Source organism: Strongyloides ratti (genome assembly GCF_001040885.1).
Source record: "Strongyloides ratti genome assembly S_ratti_ED321, chromosome : 2".
NCBI classification, from domain to species: Eukaryota; Metazoa; Nematoda; class Chromadorea; order Rhabditida; family Strongyloididae; genus Strongyloides; species Strongyloides ratti.
The window spans coordinates 15,362,416-15,387,344 of NC_037308.1; the positions used below are offsets into that span (position 1 = coordinate 15,362,416).

The 24,929-nt window shown below is 24.6% G+C and overlaps 12 protein-coding genes across 12 annotated transcripts; 4 read left to right on the forward strand and 8 right to left on the reverse strand.

The window, feature by feature from the left end:
- Window positions 1-1,624: 1,624 nt before the first annotated feature.
- Window positions 1,625-3,352, forward strand: SRAE_2000486900 (Hypothetical protein; the record flags this gene model as incomplete). Its single annotated transcript, XM_024643802.1, has 1 exon — window positions 1,625-3,352. One exon carries the CDS (start codon window positions 1,625-1,627, stop codon window positions 3,350-3,352), a length of 1,728 nt encoding a protein of 575 aa, XP_024509434.1.
- A 106-nt stretch (window positions 3,353-3,458) lies between these two features.
- On the reverse strand, window positions 3,459-5,910 carry SRAE_2000487000 (6-phosphofructokinase; the record flags this gene model as incomplete). The annotated part of the gene is made up of 2 exons (XM_024643803.1): window positions 3,459-4,165; window positions 4,221-5,910. 2 exons carry the CDS (start codon window positions 5,908-5,910, stop codon window positions 3,459-3,461), a joined length of 2,397 nt encoding a protein of 798 aa, XP_024509435.1.
- A 1,880-nt stretch (window positions 5,911-7,790) lies between these two features.
- SRAE_2000487100 (NADH dehydrogenase [ubiquinone] 1 alpha subcomplex subunit 12) lies at window positions 7,791-8,268 on the forward strand (the record flags this gene model as incomplete). The annotated part of the gene is made up of 2 exons (XM_024643804.1): window positions 7,791-7,955; window positions 8,002-8,268. The coding sequence occupies 2 exons, from the start codon at window positions 7,791-7,793 to the stop codon at window positions 8,266-8,268; spliced, it is 432 nt and encodes a 143-aa protein (XP_024509436.1).
- Window positions 8,269-8,476: 208 nt separating this feature from the next.
- On the reverse strand, window positions 8,477-8,993 carry SRAE_2000487200 (Hypothetical protein; the record flags this gene model as incomplete). Its single annotated transcript, XM_024643805.1, has 2 exons — window positions 8,477-8,883; window positions 8,927-8,993. 2 exons carry the CDS (start codon window positions 8,991-8,993, stop codon window positions 8,477-8,479), a joined length of 474 nt encoding a protein of 157 aa, XP_024509437.1.
- A 246-nt stretch (window positions 8,994-9,239) lies between these two features.
- On the reverse strand, window positions 9,240-11,361 carry SRAE_2000487300 (Eukaryotic elongation factor 2 kinase; the record flags this gene model as incomplete). The annotated part of the gene is made up of 3 exons (XM_024643809.1): window positions 9,240-10,763; window positions 10,807-11,016; window positions 11,071-11,361. The coding sequence occupies 3 exons, from the start codon at window positions 11,359-11,361 to the stop codon at window positions 9,240-9,242; spliced, it is 2,025 nt and encodes a 674-aa protein (XP_024509438.1).
- A 1,238-nt stretch (window positions 11,362-12,599) lies between these two features.
- On the reverse strand, window positions 12,600-13,663 carry SRAE_2000487400 (Hypothetical protein; the record flags this gene model as incomplete). Its single annotated transcript, XM_024643810.1, has 2 exons — window positions 12,600-13,225; window positions 13,270-13,663. 2 exons carry the CDS (start codon window positions 13,661-13,663, stop codon window positions 12,600-12,602), a joined length of 1,020 nt encoding a protein of 339 aa, XP_024509439.1.
- A 1,034-nt stretch (window positions 13,664-14,697) lies between these two features.
- Window positions 14,698-15,912, forward strand: SRAE_2000487500 (GDP-fucose protein O-fucosyltransferase 1; the record flags this gene model as incomplete). Its single annotated transcript, XM_024643811.1, has 2 exons — window positions 14,698-14,794; window positions 14,843-15,912. The coding sequence occupies 2 exons, from the start codon at window positions 14,698-14,700 to the stop codon at window positions 15,910-15,912; spliced, it is 1,167 nt and encodes a 388-aa protein (XP_024509440.1).
- Window positions 15,913-15,969: 57 nt separating this feature from the next.
- Window positions 15,970-17,229, reverse strand: SRAE_2000487600 (Acyl-CoA oxidase/dehydrogenase, central domain and Acyl-CoA dehydrogenase/oxidase C-terminal domain and Acyl-CoA dehydrogenase/oxidase, N-terminal and middle domain and Acyl-CoA dehydrogenase/oxidase, N-terminal domain-containing protein; the record flags this gene model as incomplete). The annotated part of the gene is made up of 1 exon (XM_024643812.1): window positions 15,970-17,229. The coding sequence occupies one exon, from the start codon at window positions 17,227-17,229 to the stop codon at window positions 15,970-15,972; it is 1,260 nt and encodes a 419-aa protein (XP_024509441.1).
- A 1,048-nt stretch (window positions 17,230-18,277) lies between these two features.
- Window positions 18,278-18,790, reverse strand: SRAE_2000487650 (Hypothetical protein; the record flags this gene model as incomplete). The annotated part of the gene is made up of 2 exons (XM_024643813.1): window positions 18,278-18,319; window positions 18,587-18,790. The coding sequence occupies 2 exons, from the start codon at window positions 18,788-18,790 to the stop codon at window positions 18,278-18,280; spliced, it is 246 nt and encodes an 81-aa protein (XP_024509442.1).
- A 237-nt stretch (window positions 18,791-19,027) lies between these two features.
- Window positions 19,028-20,528, reverse strand: SRAE_2000487700 (FI04781p; the record flags this gene model as incomplete). The annotated part of the gene is made up of 2 exons (XM_024643814.1): window positions 19,028-20,377; window positions 20,430-20,528. The coding sequence occupies 2 exons, from the start codon at window positions 20,526-20,528 to the stop codon at window positions 19,028-19,030; spliced, it is 1,449 nt and encodes a 482-aa protein (XP_024509443.1).
- A 484-nt stretch (window positions 20,529-21,012) lies between these two features.
- On the forward strand, window positions 21,013-22,847 carry SRAE_2000487800 (Hypothetical protein; the record flags this gene model as incomplete). The annotated part of the gene is made up of 2 exons (XM_024643815.1): window positions 21,013-21,240; window positions 21,285-22,847. The coding sequence occupies 2 exons, from the start codon at window positions 21,013-21,015 to the stop codon at window positions 22,845-22,847; spliced, it is 1,791 nt and encodes a 596-aa protein (XP_024509444.1).
- A 1,565-nt stretch (window positions 22,848-24,412) lies between these two features.
- Window positions 24,413-24,839, reverse strand: SRAE_2000487900 (Uncharacterised domain SAYSvFN-containing protein; the record flags this gene model as incomplete). Its single annotated transcript, XM_024643816.1, has 3 exons — window positions 24,413-24,594; window positions 24,643-24,724; window positions 24,768-24,839. 3 exons carry the CDS (start codon window positions 24,837-24,839, stop codon window positions 24,413-24,415), a joined length of 336 nt encoding a protein of 111 aa, XP_024509445.1.
- Window positions 24,840-24,929: the final 90 nt, after the last annotated feature.

Genomic DNA, 24,929 nt, shown 5'->3' on the forward strand with positions numbered 1-24,929 from the left:
ATTTGTTAAATCATAAGTTATTAAAAAATATTTGCCTTAAAACTTATAAATTGATATAATTTTTCAAAAGTTTTCAACTTTTTTTTCTATCAAAATATGATGTTAAAAAAAATTTAAAATTTAAGTGACTTTATACTTTTATTTTTAGAAAAGTCTAAGTAATTTGTTTATTTTGTTTTTATAAAATTCATCTTAATTATCTTTATTTAAAAGTAAATGTTATTAATTTTATGCTATATTTTATTTGAGATAAAAAAAAATATTAGCTTATTAAAACATTAATAATTAAATATTATATTGATTCATATTTTATATGATTTATTTAAAAATGAATTTATAAATTTTTCCTTATTTTTAAATTGGGTTTTAAAATCTTAATTAAAGTTTTATCAAAAGAAATGTCAATGTCAAAAAGAGAATATTTTTATATTTATCTAATTCTTCAATGCCTTAATAATTAACTTTTAAATATTCATAACATTATTATAAGATAATTAAAGAAATTTCAATTATTAAAAGATAAATTATTTAACTAATTATTTAGGAGTTATTATGATATAAGGATAATATATATAAATAGATATATAGACATTAATTAAATTGTTTTTAAATAGACATTAAAATTTAGTACTAAGAAATAACATATAAAAGAAATTTTTAACCTCATAATTTTAGATACTATTTAATTATAAAATTTTAAAATAAAACATGACCTTATTGCTATATATTAAATTAATATCTTTATTATTCTATATACCTAAATTAACAACATTAAAATAATTTAAAATATATCATCACCTCATTTATCAGTATTTTTATTGAACCATAGACAAATATTTACTACTAATATTACTACTACTACTTTTACACATATAAATCTTTTTAAATAATTCTTATTTATATAAAATTTAAATAAAAAAGTTTTTTAAAAATTAAATAAATATTTTATGAATAGTTTAATAATTAAATAATATATATATGTATTTTTAAATTTAAATATATCATTTACTATAATGTTTTTACAATAAAAAAAAATTTTTTTTTTAAACAAGAATTAATATTATGTATTATTTTTGTACTAATCACGAATATTAAGATATTGTAAATTATATTTATAAATAGATTTTTCACACATACTTAATAAATAAATATATATATACTTCACCAGAAACATATTTTATTATAAACTAATAATATTATATTTATTTTTTTTTTTATCATAAATAAAAACTTGTCTGTCTTTGTCCTTTTATTATTACCTTTAATAAGTATGATCTGTAAAAAAAAGATATATTTTCGAACACTTGAATAATTATTTTTATTTTCAACTGTCTCCCTTTATTTGCCATAAGATTCACTGTACAATCACCTTATTATATGAAGATATTAAAAAAAATATCATGATTTTAATAGACTATTGTAATATATTAGATTTATTTCAATATTTCTTTATCTTTTAATAGACTAAATTTTTTTTTTATTTATAATAAATATAAGTGGTTCATTTAAGGATCGGGCTATTATTAAGATTTCATATAAATATTCCTCTATCTTCTTTCTTAATCATCATATTCTTTTTAGAAACTTTAAATATATATATTTTATTTCTAAATTATTAAAAAATATGAAACTTTTTAATTATTTAACTAAAAATATTATTTTAATATTTTTTATTTTTTCAAAAACAAAAGCTGTTGAATTTTCATTTTCTGAAGATCCTGTTCCTGTTTCTGAAGCATTGGTTGATTGTAATATTGGAGAAACATGGGTTAAAAATCATATAAAATATGAATGTACAAATGTTGAGGGTAGTGGTGATGATTCTATTGTTGGTAAAGCTGTTGGATGTTCACCTGATAATATTCTTTCTGGACCAACAATTCTTCCTGATGAAACTTATACAAATGATCATTTTAAATATTCATGTTCTATTGAGGGAGATGATGTTGTTTTGAAAGTTTTAAATTGTATTGATCATGATGGAAATCCTGTAAAAATTGGTGATTGGTTTACTAAAGAAGTTAATAATAATCGTACTACAATTGAATGTCATGGTGATGAACAATCAGCAAAAAAAGTTATTTTTAAATGGACTTCATGTTTAATTGATGGTGAGCATGTTATAGAAGGCAATTTCCGTGTTAAATATGCTCATGATTTAAATAAAGTTTATAAAAATGATTTACAAATAGGTGAAATAATTAGTTGTAAACGAGAAAATGGTATTGTAGAGGCTAAATGTACTGGTTGTGTTGGAAAAGATAATATTCATGTTGGTATTGCTGGTTATACTAGGATAGGAGAACAATGGACTCAATGTCGAAGACATATAGATGAATGTAAATTAGTTAATGTTGGTAAACATTATGTTGATTGTACATTTAATGGTGTTTCATATGCTGCTGGAGAATATTTTAATTCTACTAATGGTATTGCTTCATATACTTGTATTAATGGTTTTATCAAAAAACAAGGATGTTGGATTAGTGAAGAATTTAAAAGAATTGGTGAAGTTTTTTATGAAAATGATACACCTTTTGTTTGTGATTATCGTTCAGATTCATATATTGGTTTTGGATCTCATAAAGGATGCCTTTCACGTGAAAAAAATCAAGATGTTATTAAGTTTGGTGAATCATGGAGAGAAGGAAATGTTATGAAACGATGTTCTTGGGAAATTATTGATGAAGACATCTCTTCACCAAAAGTTGAAGAATATGCTTGTATTTATTTTGAAAAAATAGTTCCACTTAACAAAATTATTCGTGATGAAATTAATAAGAATATTCTTAAAAAATGTGCATATGATAGTAAAGGAACATTAAGTATGAGAACTTTAACTGATTCAGAAATGGCTAAATGGCTTAGAAAAAAGACATATAATCTTGATCTTCTTGAATATTATGGAAAAGGAGGACGTGGACCTAGAGCTCATGCCTCACCAACATTAACAACTGATGCTTTTATTGAAATGAAAAATATGGTTAGAAATGATGAAGGTGGTGATAGTAATAATATTGAGGAAGAAAAATGTGTTGATAAAATTCCAATTTGTAAAGATCTTAAACCACTATGTTCATCAGCTGGTTCAGAAAAACAAATAAATGAAATTATTAATACTATTAGAAAGAAAGTAAATGTTATAAATGGATCTGAAGCATTCACTCAACTTATATCTAAACTCGATACAAAAATTACAACAACACTAAAATTACAAAACTCTTGTGATTCAAGACTTTCAGCTCTTGTTGATATTATTTGTCCAATAACATGTAACTCATGTTATTGTGTTGAAAAAGTGAAATCTTATGTTCCATTAATCATGGGAAATAATAACCAACAATGTATTTGATTTAACATATTATTTAAAAATTATGATAACCTATTTATTTTATTCTATTTATTTATTTAAAAAAATTTCTTTATAAACTATAAAAATAAAATTTTATAAGAAGAATTTAATTATTTACATTGTCTTTGATATCGACAATAGCCTCAGAAACATAACCACTACTGTGACTTGTTAAAATTCTAAGAAGTGGTCTTAATTTAAGCCACCATTGCTCATTTGGTACTCTATGTTCAAAGTCTGTCTCTTCTATAAGATCAGTTACTGGAGTAAATTCAATGGTTCTATTTCTAATTCCAAGTAATGCACATGATTCTTTTGTTGTAGCAAATCTTTCATCAGTTTCCAAATTAATTGTTTTTTTACTTTGTTCCATTATATATTCAAGAGCTTTGACACCAAATTTGGTTCCTAAATTACGATCAAAAACTGAAGGATTTCCTCCTTGTTGACAATGACCTAATATATTAACTCTTGTTGAAAAAACACCTTTTCCTTCCTCATTAAATACAGCCATAACAAAATCTGTATTATAATTTTTTGAAGCTTTTTCTGATTTTACTACAAGATATCTCTTAACTCCATGTTCCATTTTTTGTTTAATAACTTCACAATCTTCTTTAATATCATCTACTGTAAATCTTTCCTCATATATATATGCATTATCTGCACCAGAAGCAAGAGCTGTTAAAGTAGCAAGATAACCACAATAACCACCCATTGTTTCAATTACAAAAACACGCTTCTTTGTTCCATTTGCACTTTGTTTAATTTTATCAATCATTTCACATATTGTATTTAAAGCTGTATCACTTCCTATAAAAAAAAAAGTATAATTAAAATATAAGTTAATTATTTGAAAATATTTTACCTATTGTCATTGATGTTCCTGGTACATTATTACTGATAGTAGCTGGTACAACAACAATTGGAATTCTAAAATATGGATATTTGTCACGAGCTTTCTCAAATTCAATAGCTGAATGGTATGCCTCAAAACCACCAATCATTAAAAGACCATGAATATTATATTTTTTCATTGTTTCATGAATTTTATCAAAATATTTATTTGGTAATTGTTTTTGAGTACCTAAAATACTTCCTCCAACCATTACCCAATTATTAACATCTCCCCAATCCATTTTTCTAAGAATACCAGAACTAAATCCTTCAAAAGAATCTTCTATTCCATAAACATTACAATGATGGTACAAAGCAGACCTAACAAAAGCTCTTACTGCAGCATTCATACCTCCTGCTGGAGCTCCAATATTCATTACAGCTACATTAAAAACTTTTCCCTCTGATAAATTGTCTTTTTCTCTTGGAATATGAAGTTTAGTTAACATTCTATATGTATCAACATTTCTTTTAAATGATGGACCTCGTAATTCAACAGCTAAATCAAAGTCTAAATTATTCATTGCCTGTTGAACATTTTGAGTTTTTTTAACACATTTCATTAATGGTACTCTAACAATTTGATTTCCTTCTATTGATATAACACAAGGTTCAGATTCTGAAGTCATTTCCATTAAAGCTAATACTGCTTCAGCACCCATTCTAGATCCAAGTAATCTATCAAAAGCAGATGCATTACCACCACGTTGTACATGCCCAAGAACTGTTATACGAGTGTCATATTTTAATGTGTTTTTAATAACTTTTTGTACTGTCTCAGATGAGATAGGTTTTCCCTCTCTATCAATAGCACCTTCAGCAACAATAATTAAGTTTAATCTTTGTCCCATTTCCCTTGCTTGAGCAAGTTTTTTACATAAAATTTCAGGCCAATTTATAGGTTGAGGCCACTCTGGAATAAAACAAAAATCTGCCTCTGAAGCAAGTGATGCTACTAATGCTAAATAACCACAATGTCTACCCATAACTTCAATGACAAAAGCACGTTGATGTGATTGGGCTGTTGATGTTACACAATCAGTAGCTTCAATGATTCGATGAAGAGCTGTATCTGCACCAATTGTCATATCAGTTTTAGCAAAGTCATTATCAATAGTACCAACCATTCCACAAATTTGAATCATTGAACATGCAGCAGCTTCATCTTTTGTTATCTTTTCACTATCAAGAAGTTGTTTAACTAAATCTGGCCATTCAACTCTAAATGTATTAGCTCCTGTTAATGAACCATCACCACCAATACATACAAGATTTGTAATACGTCTTTTAATTAAATTATAACATGCTTTTAATCGACCTTCTATTGTTTTAAATTCCATACATCTAGCTGATCCAATTATAGTACCACCTTTCTGAATAATATCAGATACTGAGTCATAAGTAGCAAGTTTAATATTATCACCACCATCAACCATTCCTTGGTAACCTTCATGAATAAGGTAAACTTTACAACCTAAATGAAGACCCATCCTAACGACAGATCGAACAGCCGCATTCATACCTGGAGCATCACCTCCAGAGGTAAAAACTGCAAGACCACGTCCTCTATATTTATTTGGAATAATAGTAGTACCTTCATGGCCCATAGTAGGAACAATAGAGTCTCTATGAAAAAGTTTATTTCCTTTTGATGTAAACATTATTTTAATATCTAGAATAAAAAAAATAAAAAAGATAAGATAAGATAAAAAAATTGATAACAAATATATATATATTTTTAACTATGTAAAAAAAAATTTATTTTATAATATTAAGATAAGAAAACATTAAATTTTTCTAAAATTACAAATATCTACAAATATTTAATAAATATAGAATTAATTAAAATATGTACTAAGATATAAAATTATATATTAATAAGACATTTAATTAACTTTATATAAATAAAATAAATCTTCATATAATATCACGATAGGACAATATAAAACTTTTCATATTAAAATAATACATAATATAAATAATAACAAAATAAAAAAAATAACTTTTCAGGAAACATACATACATATTTTCTCTAAAAGTTGGACCACAAAGATAGAGTTTTTTATCACTATAGTTTTTTTCTATAATTTTTATTTGGTAGAAATGTTTGAAATAAAATACTTATGCCTTAAGAATTTTGGATAGTTGTAAAACATAAAGCTTGTTAAGAAATTTCATTGATTGACTGTTAGGGTAATGTTATAATATATCAAGGGTAAAAATTTATTTCAAAAATAGTAGATCACACATGATACTAACATGGGAGATATCACCTTTGTATAAATAATATATAACTAAATTATAATGATATTGAAATTCTTGTAATAATTTGTCATTGTAATAGATTTAATGTATATTAAAAATATTTGGTACAGATGTAACCATAAATAATCAAAATATATATATATATAATAGATGTATTTTATTTATTATAAATACATGTATAAGAAAAAAAATTAAATATTACGAAATCTAAAAAATATGTTTAAGTAGTAGTACAAAATAAAGAATATTATCAATTAAAGAGTCTTTATAACTTTCTTATTTTAAAACAAATAATAAAAAAAACCTTGAAATATACTTTCAATTGTTTGAAAAAAAATTAAATATTTACTTCTACTAAAATTAACTTTATATAAAAAATAGCCTCATTTACATATTTTACAATTTTTTTTATAACAATTTTTTAATTAAATTACATTAAAAATAAAAAGAATAAAATATTTTTTGACTATATTTAAACTATTTTTTTAACTATGTAAATATCGTAAAATTTTATAATTTTTTAATATATAACTTTAAATAAAGTAATAAATATGCCTTAATAATCAATTGATAAAATATTCGAGATGAAAAGATATGTATGTAGATAGATATATAACTTATAATACGTGCAATTTAGAAGATAATAATGGATAAATCAAAATATTATAGAATACAATAATTAAAAAAAAATTGTATTTACTTGTCATCTTCTCCAAAATGTTAATAGCTTTTTGCTTTTTTTTTAAAAAGAAAAATAATATAAAAATAAAAGTGCAAATGAAATTTAAAAAAGTATTTGTTTTATTTACTTTATTTATAAATTTTTTATTATTATAAAATAAAAGTTATGAATTTATAAAAATAAGCATATTATTTTAAATTATTTGTTCCAGTTTAATGTTAAAAATTATCAACATATAATTAAATTATAAAATAACTTCGATAGAATTTAAAATCAACTAATCAAATTAATGTATAGAAACGAGAATGCTTATTCTAAGCAATCATATATATTTTTAACACTCATCTTAAATTTTTTTTGTTTTTGTTAAATCACGTACTATTTATACAAACATTTTTATATTTCTTATGATTTTTTTACTTATTATTTAGATAATGTGTTTAGACAACCCAGTATTTGTATGTACAAGAAACTTTTACCACGAAATGTTTATCAAACGATTTGGAATAATGTCGAGAAAGTTAAGGTTAAATCAAATTATAAGACATTATTTTTATTTATAATATATTATAATATTTTTAAATTATTTTAGGAATGGGACTTAAAGAAATTCTAGGTCTCGATAAGATTCAAAAAGCATTTAAGATAATACAGAAGAATGGAGGAATTCGTGGAACATTAAAACAAAGGTATCTTATAGATACCAATCGTGCTGGAACTTTTGTTGGAGAAGATAAATTTGGAAATAAATATTATGAAGTAAGTATATTTGTTTATTTATATTATATAAAAATTTAATTTATAGGACAATAGTTACTTCATGCCAAGAAATCGTTATGTTATATATCCAGATAGAGTATGGCTTGATTATGATAGTTCACAAATTCCTCCAGAATGGCATCGTTGGTTACATCATATAAGTAATGAGACACCTATTAATGATCCACTACCAACACAAAAGTGGGTTTTGCCTCATGCAGAAAATCTTTCAATTATTGAAAAAGAGAAATATATTCCCTATTCAACTACTAGAACGAAGATTGAGTCTTGGATTCCACCAAAAAAGAATTAGATGGTTAATTTTGTAAAAATAACAAAACATATTGTAGTTAAAATTATTCACTACAAAAAGAAGTAATAGCTATACGTTTTTAGGAATAAATATACTTATAATTTTTTTCCTTTTTCAATAAAAATATTTTAACATATGTGTATTTAATCCAATATTTATTAGTAGTGTATGAAACGAAGTATTTGGTTAGGAGCAAGAGTTTCTCAAATTATTTTTTACGTTTTGATATTAATAGGTAGAAAATTATTGATAAAGATACAAAAATTATGATACAAGGTAAAATAAAGTGAAAAAAAAACTTATATTTTGTAAAAGGAGAAGATGAAGTCATCTTGAGAAATGCTATAGTTATTGGAAAATCACAAAATTGTCCAGCATATTCTTCAGTACATTTACAATAAGGAATTCCAACTACTTTGTTTTTCCAATATTTGCATTTTGCAACGCCTCCATTATTACATTTTATTGGTGAATGATAATCATCAGGACAGGTATTAATAATTGCTGTTAACATTGGATATGGTCTTTTTGTTTCGATAGTTGGAGGTAGTGTAATGATTGTTATATCATGTGAACTTTCTTCTCTTATAGTTTTTTTAACATTAATTGTAGATTCTTAATAGTTAATTATACTAAAGGATTTCAATTGAAAACTTACTTATTTCTAATGATTTATTTGAAATGGTAAATAAAATTACCAAAAAAAATATCCAATTAATCTTCATAATGTGTTAGTTATTGTTAATTAATTTCAAAATATCTCCATAAGCACTTTTACACTTAAATAAAACTAATAAAAACATAAAATTTTTTTAGATGATTACACATTTGTCCATTACAATTTAGTCATCAATTATATAAAGTTATAAAAGTATATGTTAGAAATAAACGACAGTTTAATAAGAAATTAAATAAAATTATATTAAAAAGAAATATAGAAAATGATAGTCATTATAAGTTTAGAAGTAGTTTTATCTACTACAATTACACATTTCAGCAAGTTCATAGTATTTATTGGCCAATTTTCCTTTCATTGCTTCAGTAGCAATTTCAGCAGCTTCACTATAAAAATTATATGCTTCCAAACTATTTCTTTCAAGCCCAAAACCACCTTCATTACTCATTTGTCCCATTTTTGCTAAAATTTCATATTGTGGGCATACAAAAGTTAAATCTTGTTTGGTTCCTTTATAATCATCATTACCATATTCCTCAATTGTATAGTATTCAAATGCTTTTTCATACCAATACATAGCTTTACTCCAGTCAGCTTGCTTATTTACTGGTAAATTCTGTCCTGTTTCATAAGATGAAGCAATAAAATGAATGGCATCTCTATCAGACATTTCTGCTGCTAATTCCATCATTTGTAAACCAAAAGCTATTTTGTCATCAAAATCAATTACACTAAATTTTTTTAAGTCAGAAGAATTTATGTCTTTTAATAAATCATGTGGTAAATCATAAGCAATTTCTGCAATTGTTTTAATTGCTTCCAAAACGCCACATTTTCTAGCTATATCTAAATGAAAGATTGCCGATTCTTTATCATATTTAATATTTTCATCATATAATTCATTTCTTACATTTGATTCCCAAGACTTTGTTTTATTAATTATTTTTTTTTTGTAACTAAATCTACCTATAGAATAATAACGGGCTAAGTCAAGATGTACTTGACCAAGAACAAAAAGTGAATTACTATTTTTTAATGAATTAAGGACAGAATCACTAAAATTATTTGATAGTAAAAAACCAGCTGGTGTTGAAAATTTTCTGATAGCATTTTGAAATCTTTCACTTTGAGATGATCTTGTATCTGAATGTCCACTATAATATCTTCTACGACGTAAAGCTGAAACAGATATAATATTTTCATTATCCTCTACTATATTAGATGATTCTGAAATTGAACTGTCTATATCTATACAAGTTTCATCTAAACTTTCATTTGAAGCAATACTATTTATTGAGATTGTTCTTGATCTCAATCTTTCCATAGCATTTTCTTTAAAAGTAACTATTGGTTGACACGTATCAAGTGATTGTTGTGCTTTTGTTGAAAATTTAGTTGATGGATTTGAAGGATATGAACAATTTTGTTGATATCTAGAAGTAATTTCATTTTTTGATAAATCAAATTCTGTAAGTTTCATAAATTTACAAATATCATTACACTGATGAGAATAAAAAAACAATGCCATTCCTTTTGTACCCAAATTTCCACTACCATATTCTGTTCCTGAAACTGTATGAATTTGTGGATCTGTATATAAATCATCAACACCTTGTATGTCAACAATTATTAACTGATGACCACTTCTTTCAAATGTAAAATGAGAGAAAGCATGTGGTGTCATTCGGACAGCATCTGATACAAATCCTGAATTTGAATTATGTTTTATATATTCACCTTCTATGAAGTGTTCCAAATGATATAAAGGTGACTCCATCTCATCAATAAATTCAAGGATAGAAACTCGAAAAATATCAATCTAAAATTTTTTTAAAATTATACATAACAAAAATTAAACAAACTTTCTTCGGTGGATTATGTCTGTTAAATTCTTCAGCCCAAAGTTTACTATCCATTTGTAATTTAACATCTTCAAATAATACATTTCTATCTACATCCTGTATATATCTTTTACAAACATAATTCATAGCTAGTTTCCAATTAGTATGATTGGATAATTTATCCATTTTTTTTACTCTAAAGCATTCTCTCATACCTCCACGTGCAAATGACTTAAAATTAAACATCATGAAAATAAAAATTTTTACATTAAATAATTTACATACCTTATCTTGTTTCTTAACATATACTTCATCTTTTTTCCATACTTTATGAACAGCATTATACATGTAGCGAATACATTTTTGAGTCTTTTCATTTTCAATTTTAAATTCTCCCCAAGGATCTTTTAATGATAAATCCAGAGCTTTTCGTGATATTGTTTTCCATAATTTTTTATATTTTTCTTTTTTTTCATTATCTAAAACATTTAATTGTTTTTGTGCATTATCTTTTGTCATTAAATTAATTGGTGCATTTTCCAAATTCTGTATATCATTCTTTGTAATAATATCCATTTTTTTTAAAATAAAATTTAAGACAATTTATTGAAAAAGAATTATTGCATTAAATAAAAAAAAATTCTTTAAATTACAATTATATTGTTTATTTAAAAAAATAAGTCTTTATTTATTTAAATAAATACTTTATATATAAACTTATTAAAATTGAATTAAATTTTTATAATTCCTACTGTATTGGAGTAAAGTCTTTTATAGACCATGTATATTTTTATTTTCATAGAAATCACCACATTCTTATTAAATCATAAAAAAATTTGCATTTTATATAATGATTCAAAAATGGGTGATGTGTTGGTAAAAATTAACTTTACAAATTTAGCTTAAAATTAAAGAATCACAAGTTTTAAAAAAATACAATATTGTAAAAACATATTATCTCTTTCTGTTTTAATTATTTTAAAAATTGTAATAGTTAAACATTTATTTAAAAATGGAAAGATTAAAAAAATTTTTAAATAATCATTAGTATAATATTCACAAGATTATTTTTTTTCCAATACATATTTGTTTTAATAGTTTCTTTTGATAAGAAGTTTTATTTGTACTTTACATCAATAATTTAATAGATTTTCAAGGAAAAAATTTAAAAAAAATTTTTTTTAAATTAAAGAGTTAATAAATACATGATAAGGTAAAATAAGGAATGTAAAAATACGATAGTAAGTTTTTATACTATTTTACCAGTGTCAAAGTTAATTACCAAACATTCGATTTCGAGCCTTCCTAGCTCAGTTGGTAGAGCGTTAGACTTTTAATCTAACGGTCAGGGGTTCGAGCCCCCTGGAGGGCTTACTTTTTTGCAAAACTATTTATTATATAAGTTAGGTAATTTTAAAAAGATAAAAAAAGCAATTAATAAAAATAAAAACTTCAATTTTGTCAATATAATCTTTCTAAACTACCTAGAAATTGTTAGTTTTTGATAATAAACATAAACACAGTATATTTTGTAAAAAAATCTGCTATTTCTGTTATGTATTAGACACTAGTAAAAACTAAAAAAAATGTGTCCTTAGTTTTATTAGCCAACAAGCATAAAATTATGGAATACAAAAAATAAGTCAAAAAAATTTTAAAAAATAATAGATCATAGATTAGACAGCATTTGGACCAAATGAAAAAAGATAAAATATTTGTCTTGAAAAAATTAATTTTAAAATAGAGTAAAATAATTATATTATTGAATATAGTAATTAAAAAAAGTAGATAATCAATTTAGTTGATTCAAAACATTAGAAAAATGTTTCACAAAATTCTTCTGTAAAGAAATTTTTAACTTCTGGTAGAATTTCACTAAAATACTTAGAGGTTACTTCATTTGATAATTTAATTTCAAAACAGCCTTTGTTATTTTTTGATTCAAACATTATTTTGATATTTTTTAAATATTTTGCAAGATCACAGCAACGTTTTTGTACAGCTTTTGAAATAGAATCATCTTTTAAAATATCTTTAATCGAATACTTTTTTATACTACAAACAATATTATTATAGTTTTTATAACCAACTACAACGTCATGAACATTTCCTAACAAACATTGAAAACTGACACTAATTGATTTGAAATAACCAAAAATACTTTGATTAATAGTAAATGGTAAATTTTTTATAAATTGTGTTTTTATTTCGATTGGCATCATAGTACATTTATCGAAAGCATCTATTTCGCAAGAGTATGCTATCTTAATACTTTCACCATTCGACAAATAAATATTTGTAGTATAAATTTCTTTGTATTGTTCCCAATTACTAACTAATTTATCATAATTTATAGTAATATTTCCATTTTTAGATGTAATGAAAGTCTCAAAGTTAAGACCAGCATAAGTAAATAAATAATTATCAGGGACAAAAGTTTCTAAAATCATTTTTAATTTAAATTTAAAAAAATTGACAATTTACCTTCATTTCTAACAACAACAATTACACCATCTATTATAATTGCCAAAATTGAGAGATGATCTTTAGCAGCGTTGCTAATAGCTGAAAGTGTTCCACGAGTAAAAAAAAAATCTGCACCATTCAAAAATTTCTTAAATTTTCCTTCTCCACGTTTATGAAAGTTCAAAATCATGTTAGAACGAAACTTTATTTTAAATTCACCAACCCTGTGCTTGTAAAATTCAAAATTTTTTTTCAAATCAATTTCAATATTTTTTTGTTTTAAAATATTTGAATTTAAAAATACTTGGTTTTCAGTTTCATTTTCCATAATTTCACCATACTCATTAAATGATAATCCACAAATTTTTTTGGGTTCATCAATAATATCACGAAAACGAGCAAATGTATCCATGATAAATATAATCAGTTTTTAACTTCTAAAAAAAAAATGAAGAAATTTAATATATCTTTTAAATATAAACTATTTTAACTAGTGTTTTGGAATAATACATTTAAAATCATACAGTTACCCAACATTTATCTTATAATGTGAATATAATCTGTTTATGTAAAGTAAGAAAAATTTGGTGGAAAATATTTTGAAACAATGAAAATCTTATTTTAATTTTAATACGAATACTTTATCTTTCAACAATTAAATGTTTGTGCATTTTTTTTGCAATTATTGTTTTGTTGAATTAATAAAAACAAAGGCTTTGTTTCAAGTGATTTTTGTTTATATCTTTTTATAACAATTAATCAAAGTTTTTTTTTTACGTGGATTTTTAATTAAATGAAATCATTTGAAAGTTAAAAAATTTTTATTTATGTGTTTAAACTTATAGGTTAGTTTTTGTAATAATTTATTTTAAGTACTAACTTAAGAAAAATTTTTTTATTCTAATAAACAACTTTTTTTAAAATTTTTATCAACAGAAGATATACATAAAAGAACCACAAAATAGATATTTAAAATTTTCTTTGATTAATTATAACAATATGAACTATACTTTTACATATTTTAAAAAATGACCAAAACATTTTGAAAACCGTATTAGAAGCATTGTAAATTTTGATTGTTGGAAAAATGTCATGAATAAACTTTTTAAATATATAATGTTACTTACAAATATACTTTATACATTTTAGATATATATATATATTGGCAAGTATCATAGTTTAAACAATTAGTTATTATTTTATTTCTTTAAATTTCATTTTATGTTACTAAATTAAGATTGATAAAAGTTATATGCTAATAAAACTATAAAATAGTATTATAATTAAAATATTGTTGATAACATTCACTAGATTTCATCTTTCATAAAATTGTAAATGTTTGTTTGATTGATTTTTGTCCAAAAAAAAGTTAGATAGTTATTATTTTAATTTGCTGTTTTATTCCACTTGTTAAATTTTATATAAAGTATTAAATGTTAAAAAAAAATGATTTTTTCAATTATTGTACTGTTAACAATTTCAAATTTAGTTGGTAGTAATAAATTGGATCCAAATGGTTATATTACATATTGTCCATGTATGGGTAAGAAATACTCTAAAAAAATAAATTATTATAAATATATATTTTCAGGACGTTTTGGAAATCAAATGGAACAGTTTTTGGAGGCCTTAAGTTTTGCTAAACATGTAGGACGAACTTTAATCGTTCCACCACTTGTGGAATATGGTTCTGGAAGAGAACCTGTAGTTATGGTTGATTATGATACATATTTTCAAATAAAATCTTTAGAAGAATTTCATCGGGTGATTACAATGAGAGATTTTATGGAAAATCTAGCAGATACTGTATGGCCAAAGGAAAAAAGATTTGCTTTCTGTTGGAATTCTAGAAAAAGTATTTTTGATGAATCTGCACCAGCTGGTTGTCACGCAAAAGATGGGACTCCTTTTGGTCCTTTTTGGGATAACTTTAATATTGATTTTGTTAAAGATGTGTATTTTGGAGATATTATTGGTGAAAACCATTTTTCAAGTTACAATGCAATTAGAAAATGGAAATTAAAATTTCCAGTTAAAAATTTTCCAGTTTTAGCATTTATAACAGCACCAGGAGATTTTCCAATCAATCCTGGTAATAAATATGTACAAAAATTTATACGTTGGTCATCTAAAATAGTAACTCAAGCAAAGAAATTCATTGAACAAAATCTTCCTAGACCATTTGTAGGAATTCATTTAAGGAATAATGTTGATTGGATTAGAGTTTGTGAACATATCACCCCATCTATGTCTAGACCATTGTTTTCTTCAGAACAATGTACAGGTCCATATAATGCATATGGAGAACTTACAAGTGATGTATGTTTTCCATCTAAAGAAACTATTTTAAAAGATATAGAAAAAGTTGTAAAAGAGAATAATATTAAATCATTATTTGTAAGTAGTGATAAAGATCATATGATTGAAGAAATAAATAATCACTTAAAAGTATTTAATGTTAAGGCATATAAACTAGAAGATAACAACCCTCATGTTTCATTAGCAATACTACAAGCATCAAATCACTTTATTGGAAACTGTGTATCCACCTTCACTGCTTTTGTTACAAGAGCTAGAGAATTTTCACAGGCTAAAGCAAGTAGACCAACAACATTTTTTGGATTCAAACCACGGACAAAAAAAAGAAAAATAGAACTTTAAAAAAATAAATTTTTTATTTTATTATTGTCATTTTCTTTGAAAATAAAATTATTTAAATTAACTTTGATATTCTTTATCAATAATTTTACAAATAGTTGAAAGTTGTATATTAGATGTTCCTTCATAAATTGTTCCTATTTTACAATCACGGAAAAATTTTTCAATTGGAAATTCTTTAGAAAATCCAACACCTCCCATCCATTCAATACATTTACTTGTTGTTTTAGTCGCAACATTTGAAGCATATAATTTAGCCATTGCAGCTTCTTTAATGAATGGAATATTATTTTCTTTTAATCTTGCAGAATTATAAACAAGAAGACGGGCAGCCTCTATCTCTGTAGCTACATCAGCAATTTGATGTTGCATTCCTTGGAAATCAATAAGCCTACTTCCAAATTGTTTACGATCTTGAAGATAAGGTATTGTAGCATCAAAACATCCTTGTGCTAATCCAAGCATCTGTGCAGCAATACCTATTCTTCCAGCATTCAAACATTCAATGGCATACTTATACCCTTTGCCAAATTCTCCTAAAATAGCTGATTTATGAACTCTTACATTGTCAAAATTAACAGTACATGTTGAGCTAGCACGAATACCAAGTTTATCCTCATTTTTTCCAACGGATACTCCTTGTTGATCTCTGTCGACAATAAAACAAGTAATACCACGATATCCTTTGCTTGTATCAGCATTAGCCATAACTAAAAAAAATTTGGCATATTGAGCATTTGTAATCCACATCTTTGATCCATTTATAATAAAATCATCACCATCAGCTTTAGCAGTTGACTTTAAAGCAAATGCATCAGAACCTGATGAAGCTTCAGTTAAACAGAATGAACCAACAGTATCTTTATGAATTTTTGTTAAATATTTTTGTTTTTGTTCCTCAGTTCCAAGGTCAATAATTAATGGAGCAATGAGTGTATTTTGAACATCAACCATAACAGAAACAGATGGATCTACTTTGGCTAATTCTTCAACAATTAAAGCAACATTAAAGAATGATGACTCAGGTCCACCATATTTTGATGATACTTCAACACCCATTAAACCATTTTCAAAACATCCTCGTATAACATTCTTGTCCATAGCATTTTTCTCATCCATCTCTTTAACTAATGGCTTTACAACTGTATTTGAAAAACTTCTTACAGAATCTTGAAATGCTATTTCTTCTTCACTTAATTGTGTAATAGCTGGAGGTGGACATTGCCCATCAGGGCGAATTTTAATTGTTTTTCCATTAACAAGAAAACGATTAGCACAAATATTTGCCAAACTTGTATTTTTTAAAAGACCTCTCATCATTAAAATTTATCTAGAATTAATATTTACTAAATAATATAATTAATTATGTTGATATATGTTATAAATAAAGAAAACAAAAAAAAAAAGAACAAATTCATATTATAAGTAAAAATAAGTTAGAAAAATTTTTTTTAATATCATTGATAAGAATGACAAAAATAGGTGGAACTTCATGATCAAATATAAATAACAATATATAGTTGGAAGAATACGTACATTCCCTTAAAAATTAGGAACTCTTTTTAATCATAATTGTTAAAAATTATAATATTAATCATTTAAATAATCCAAGTGTAATTTTATCATAAAAATTATATATTAAATATTTCAAGTAGTAAAAAATCCAGGAAATAAGACAGAAATCATAATATAAAATATATACAAATAATGAGATTTATATAACTATATTATATATTAAAAACTAAAAGCAAATAACTCGTTTTAATCATTATTAAATAAGTAGTCTTTTATTAATACTTAAACAAACGATTTTCTACTTAATATATTAGTTAGACAGATGTATGATCATTGTTTCACAAAATAATATAGTTTGTAGGTTCATTAATCTATAGTATCATAGTACTATATTTCTATTAATCATTATCTAAAAAATTCAAAGTTTTTATCTAGATTTATTGATAAATAGATTTATTTTTTTTAACAAATTAGAAAATTTATTTTATCTAACTTATTATTAGTTTATAAAATAAATTAAATGATGAAAATTTTAAAAAAGCAATAGTAAATATTTAAAAGCATGAGACAGCTAATAGTTTTATAAAAAAGATAATCACAAGATGAAAAATTAATGAAAAAAGAAATCAATTCAAGTCAAATACTTACAAATTAATATTATTATTAATATGTATTAAAAAAAAAATAAAGAAAGTGGCACTGATAATCTAATAACAATAAATTTATTATTTACAGATAGAAGCTTTGTAAATATATCAATATAATATTTTTAAAATAAATATTAAAAGTGCTATAAATAAAATGGTAACTATAATAATTTATAAAGATAAACACAATTAATTAATTTTTTTTATTATATTGTAATTTGATTACTGGTTAAATGAGATATACCTAACTATAATTTTAAAATAAATGTTTTTAACAAAAATGAAATTTTTTTTTATTTTTTCTTTAATCATATAATACATTTCTTGTTGTCTACTTGAAGAGAATGTCATGTTTTTTTTTTATAATTTGAAATTATTATGATAATTAAATGTGTCTTAATTAAAGTAATTGTATATTATTTTATATATTTTGTATTTATTTTAAATTAAAAAAATTTTGTAAAAAACCAAAAAATTAAAGATAACGAAATTATAAGAAAAATTGAGAATATGACAAATATAGGTCTTGAGCCTTCAACAGGTCTTATCCATTTTCCAACACCACTCTCCATGTATCCAAATATTTGAGAAGCATTAGTCCATGTAGAATTACATCCTTTAGAACCATCACTTTGTAATGAAGGATTCAATCCACATAGTACCAAATTAGAAAAGAATACAAGAAGAAATATAAATATTATTAATTTATAACATAACATTTTATGTGTAGTAAGATATCATAATTTGCTACCATTATAATATGTCGATGGCTTTAGAGAAGATATAAATTTAAGCTTTTTAAGGAAACATCCATTTCCATTAGTTAATAGCATGATTAACTATTTATATCTTTTATTAAAACAACAAGAAATATTACAAAAAGAACGATTAGATGAAAATTTAAAAAAAATAATAGTAACAACGAAAAGAAAACAAACAGTAATAACAAAAAACATTTAGGCCTCAACCTTCTTCTTTTTCTTTTTTGGTGTATCTTCTACAGATGCTGCTGTAGTGTCAAATGATTCATCAGCTAATGCAGCTGCAGCAGCTTTTTTAGCCTTTTTCTCTGCTTTTCTTTTTCTTTTTAAAACTTTCTCAATTACTGGTTGTGCTTCAGTCATAGCTTCCTCCATTACTTCAAGATTTTTTCTTGGTTTCTCACCAATTTCAAAGAATTTAAGACGTTCCTCAACTTGTTCCTTTAATTTTTCTCCAAATGTAGATACTGGAACATCCGAGAAACAGTCAATGCGAGATGCAATAGAACATTTGTTAGCAAGGAATCTACTAATTTTTCCCTTGTCCTTAGCAGCTGCCTTTCCAATAAAAGATGAATGGAAGATAAGACCAAACTTTGGAGTTTTTGAGCGAGTCTTCAAAGCACGGAACAAAGCTTTCTCAGCTCCAAGAATTTGAATAGTAGAAGCTGGATACTTAGCCAAATTAGTAAGAGATCCTGCATGTGAAATCAAACGAGCTCCAACCTGTTCACCAATCAAAGCAGATAATGATGGAGCACAACTAGACATACGGTCCTTAATGTATTGGTGAAGACCAGCTCGATATTCAAGAAGTGAATTAACACGTGCTGTAAATCTAGTAATATTCATTAAATCCAACTCAGAAATTTCCATTCCCATTGATGCTCTAACTGCGTCAGTAATTTCATTAACCTTTTCTTCGTCATTTAAAACTTCTAACAACTTAGCAACAGTATCATCGCTGTAATTTTTACGATCCATGATAATGTTAGCACATTTGATAAATTTTGTTTGCTCAGAAACAATCTTGTAAAGTTCTGGGAAGTGGTAAGAATACCATTCACGTATTCTCATAGCAAATAAATTGATATCTTTATCAAGAGTATCTAAAAGAGCAATTGATTGAATGACCATATTATCAACACGGTGAACATCAAATTTAACTTTAGAACGTGAGTAACTATGTCCCAATGAAAGTTGAGCTTTTGCCAATGAAAAATGTGGTATATCCTTCAACAATTTTTCAATATGAAAGCGAATACCACGAATAATTTCAGGAACGATACCAGTAAACATTACTTTCATTTTAGGAAATTGTTCTACCAAAGAACCAGCAAGTCTATTATCTCCACATCCTAATGTAACCTTGCTTTTCTTTTTTGGAAGATTAGCTTCTAAGAAAGTGACTAAATCAGGGTGGCATATACCTTCAGAAATAGCGTTACAATTATCCAAAGCAGCTTCAGTATTCTTGAAGGGATCAAAAGCTTCGACATTGATGATAGACATAAATTTTTTTGGGTCTAAAATTGCTTCTTGAACCTACAAAAAAAATGTTTTCTACATTTTCTTTAAAAATAAAACAACAACTTACCTGAGGAAGAGCCATACCAATGTCTTCAAATTCCTTTACTCTAAAAAGAACATATCCAAGAGCATGCTCAAAGAGCACAAAATTAGGAGCTTCGCTCATGATAATTAATTACAAAAACACAACAAAAATCAAACCAAATTTGGTTGAATTCTTGTAATGAAACGAACAGAGAAAAATCGTACTTTATTGTTGTGGGACAACGTCCTACCTTTTCTGTTTAAGAGGCAATGTAATGGGTACTTAATTCCAAATAGGAGGGAAGAATGAATGTTTACTGGTTGTAGAAATGATACGAGAGAAAGATTAATTTTTACATTAACCGATTACCTAAGTGATAATCTTTCAATGAAATAAAAAATTTTAAAGCTTTTCTTTTTGTTTTTTTTGGACTTAATGATAATATTTAAAATATTAAGATCAAAAATTAATTATGACTTTAAACATAAATTTTTATATAATGATTGTTTTGTATTTTACGTAAAAGAATTGTATATATTAACCCAACCTATTGTCACCTTTTTAGTAACTGTTATTGTCTTCTTTTATAGATAAGATACTCTACATCTACTTCAATTAAGAAGGTATGGCCAAAAAGGTTGAAAAACTTAGTATTGAAACAAATATTTTGGATCCATCAACGTTCCTTGATAAACTTCTTCAATCTGAAGGAGATTTAATGAAGTCGAATGTCATCGTCCACTTTCACGATAGTGAAGCTTCTCATGAGAAATTTGTTACTGGTAATTCAAATTTTGGCTGTGATAGTTTAATTTTTCTATTTTTAAAAAGGATTTTTAATTTGACTAAAAAGGTACTTTTAAATCAGTTTAAACATTTAACTCAATTTTTTTTTAGTTTTCTGATAGTGTATTTTTTGACATAACCCTCAGAGGTGCTGCCTGTTTAGAAGATGAACTAATTGACTTAGTAAGAACAAGTAACTCTACGAAAGTTTTACCTAATAGAATTAGAGATGAATTTTCATGTTGGACGGATCCTTTTGCCCCAAATACGTTTTGTACTACTGTTGAAAAGGAAGGCTATATAAAGCCTATACTAGATGTTATGTCCAGGGGTTTGGCTATATTGAAAAAACTACCAGAAATTGTTAACAGTCGCTGTCCATGTGTATATTTTATTGATATAGTTAAACTTGATGATGATAACCCGGAAGTTTCTGAAGCTGTAAGATGGATATTTGCTGATATACCATGTGGTGAAAATGATGAATTAGGAAATAAGTTTGTTAGATTTCTCCAACAAGATCCTGCAATTAATGAGATCAACGTAAAAATTCGGAAAGAACCTCTCTTTGCTAGTCTCAAAAATTTTCTACTTAGAGACACTTCTTCGACTATAATTTTTAATGCTTCATATAATTATTGTCTTCTGGAATTTAATAAGACCCGAGACGTTATTTCAAAATGGTTTGCTCTTCCACAAGGGATTATTAAACTTGAGACGCAACTTTACCTTTCCGCCACTGCGGCTGATTTGGATTTTTTTGAGAAATTTGAGGAAGATGAAAAGTTAGTTGAAATGCTTCCTCAACCAGAAGCTGAAAAACGAGAATTTGAATTGAAACTATTGAGAGAAAGTAACAATAGGATTGTTGATGATATAGAAAAAAGTGTAGAAAAAATTGACAATGTGAAGAAAAAAATATCAAAAAATAATAAACTTGTTGAAGCGCATCAAAAAGATATTTCTGCAATTCAAGGTGAGATTGAAAAGATAAATTCCGAATACACTGCATCCGTTGAAGAAAACGTAAAACTAGGCTGTGAACTTGATATTTTAAACAATAAAATGTCTGAAAATATAAAAAATATTGAAATTGAACAAAAGAAAATTGATGCCATTTTACCTGTAATTGAAAAATTAAACATTCTTTGTGGTAATTTGGAAAAAGAAAATGATGAGAAAGAAGAGGAGCGTAAAATAATTTCTTCAAAAGCTAATAAGTTAAACACAATGGGATTAGATTTGTGGAAGGTATCTGTTGAAAAACTGGAACAAATATCAGAAAATTTTGATAAATTAAAACTTGACGCAGGACAAAATAAAGAGAATTCAAATATTGCCTATAATATTTCTCATATAGAAAAGTTGGTGGAAATTGTTTCAAAAGATTATTTTGATTTTTTGGATCTGGAAAAAGACGCTAAAAAAGACTTCCCTGACGTATGCTCTTCTGCTGAAAGTGGTTTGTACATGTTAAAAGACAAAGTTAATTTAAGAGAAGCAGAAATCTCTAGAAAACTAAATGAGGTCTCTGTTAAATTTAATGACAATGTTCAAGAAGAAATGAAGCTTATATTTGATGACGCTACAAATTCTTTAAGTAAAAATAATGTAGATATTAATTCTGAATTGCAAACAAATATAATTGAACAAAAAGAAATTTCATTTTTGTAATTTCTACTCCCCACATTTTTTAACAATCAAAAATAATCTATTATAAATTTTTTTATTTGAAATAATATATTTTTTTATTGAAAAGGATATAAAAGAATTTAAGAAAATAAGATTTTTTTTTCATTACCTCCTTACCAATGAAAGTTAAAATAAAGTGTATAATCAATATATTTATTATATAAACTATATAGTTAAAATACTGCTAAAAATTTTTTTATTAAATAAATATTTAATATAAAAAAAAGTTCAAATTCTTTGAAATTATTAATTTATGTTGACAAATGAAACAGATATTATAATATATAATTTAATTAATTTTTTAAAATAATATTATTTTAAACCTCTTCTATTTTTAATAGTTTATATAATGTATTAATGTTTAAAATAAATAATTTTTTTATTTCATTCCATTTTGAAAGTTATACTCTGATTTTTTACGTTTTAATTTACATATTTTGATATAAATATGTTTGTGATAAATGATATAAAAACCAACTATTGCTATTGTTCTTTTTTTACTTCTTTAATATTTTTAAACAAGTGATATAATGTAAGATTAGTTGATGAATGGCTTTTTTACAATGAAAAAGTATATTTTTTACGTGTAAAAAAAAATGACAGAATTTTAAAGTTATTAAGTTATTAATCATTGAATATTGTTTAAAAAAATATTATATTAAATGGACAAAAGATGAAAAAAACATAGTTCATAAAAAATAAATTGGTATAGAAAAACAAAAATTTTTCATAAGTTAACTTTTTATTTTATCTAAATATTTTATTTTAATCATGGAAGCAAGGAATCTGAATGTTCTGATATTTTTTTCAAAGATAATCTCAAGAGAAATCTCAAAAATCAAAGTTAAAGTAAAAAAAAATTTTATCATTAATATATGAAATTGATAAAACGTTTTCGCTAAGAAAAAAAATTAATGTAGGATGATGTTGAACTAATAATGGTACTTCAGCGGAATTTGTAGGAAAATCAAATAATGCTTTATAAAGCCAATTTTAGAGAGGAATTTTTGTAAAATGGGTAAAATTGTTAAAAAAAGAATGGTCTCAAAAACCTTTATCATTTCTGATATTTGGAAAAGGCAAAAACAAAAATTATCACATTTTTCATACCCGACCATCACTATATAATTATAATTTTGTAACAGAAATATTTCATTTCTTGTATATAATTATTTTACCTAAATGAAGTTATAGAAAATTTTATTTAATAATAAATTCAATTGTCAATTTCCTGAGCGTAATTTAATTTTTGATTAAATATGTACTTAAATTTTTGTTTAGTTTTAATTTACCTGTTTTTAATTACGGTACTTTTTTTACTTTTTGAAGAATCTCATAAAAAATATGTTTTAAAAATATATTAGATAATAAAAAAAGATTTTAAAATAATGATATTTACAATTACTAAAGTGGTGAATGATATAAATAACTTATTTAAAATTTAATATGAAAGCATTAAAATCACAGGATTAGAAACATCTTTGTACCCTGGATCATGAAAATTATTTAATACCATTTAGTATTGAAAATATTTTTATTTTCTGTTTTTAGTTTAATTTTTTCCTTTTTAACATTGCTTCTTCAAATTGTTCAGCTGTCATCTGCCCAGGAAGAGCTTCAAAATTTTCATTAAATACGGAATATGCAGATACTTCACCTTTCTTTCTTTTACCCATATTAAGAAACATTAGGAACATCAAAAAACATATTAAATATACTATTCCAAATCCTATGTAATTCATAAACAATTGTCCAGAAATATAAAATAGAAAAATACCAAGATAAGTATACCAAAAGTATTCTTGAGTTACATATAACCAGAAGTCTCTTATTATTGATTCATTTTCTTCGTTACTTTCCTAAATTAATTCATAGAAAAATAATAATCAACATTTAACAAACCTCCTTAGGAATTTCTTTTTTCTTTAATTGTTCTTGTTTAAATTTTTCAAGTTGCTCTTTTGCTTTATTCATAATCTTAGTTATAAAGCCATAAAGAAACGTATTACTCTCAGAAAGAATATCTGACTACCACATTGGAAATGTATTTATTTTGAGATATCA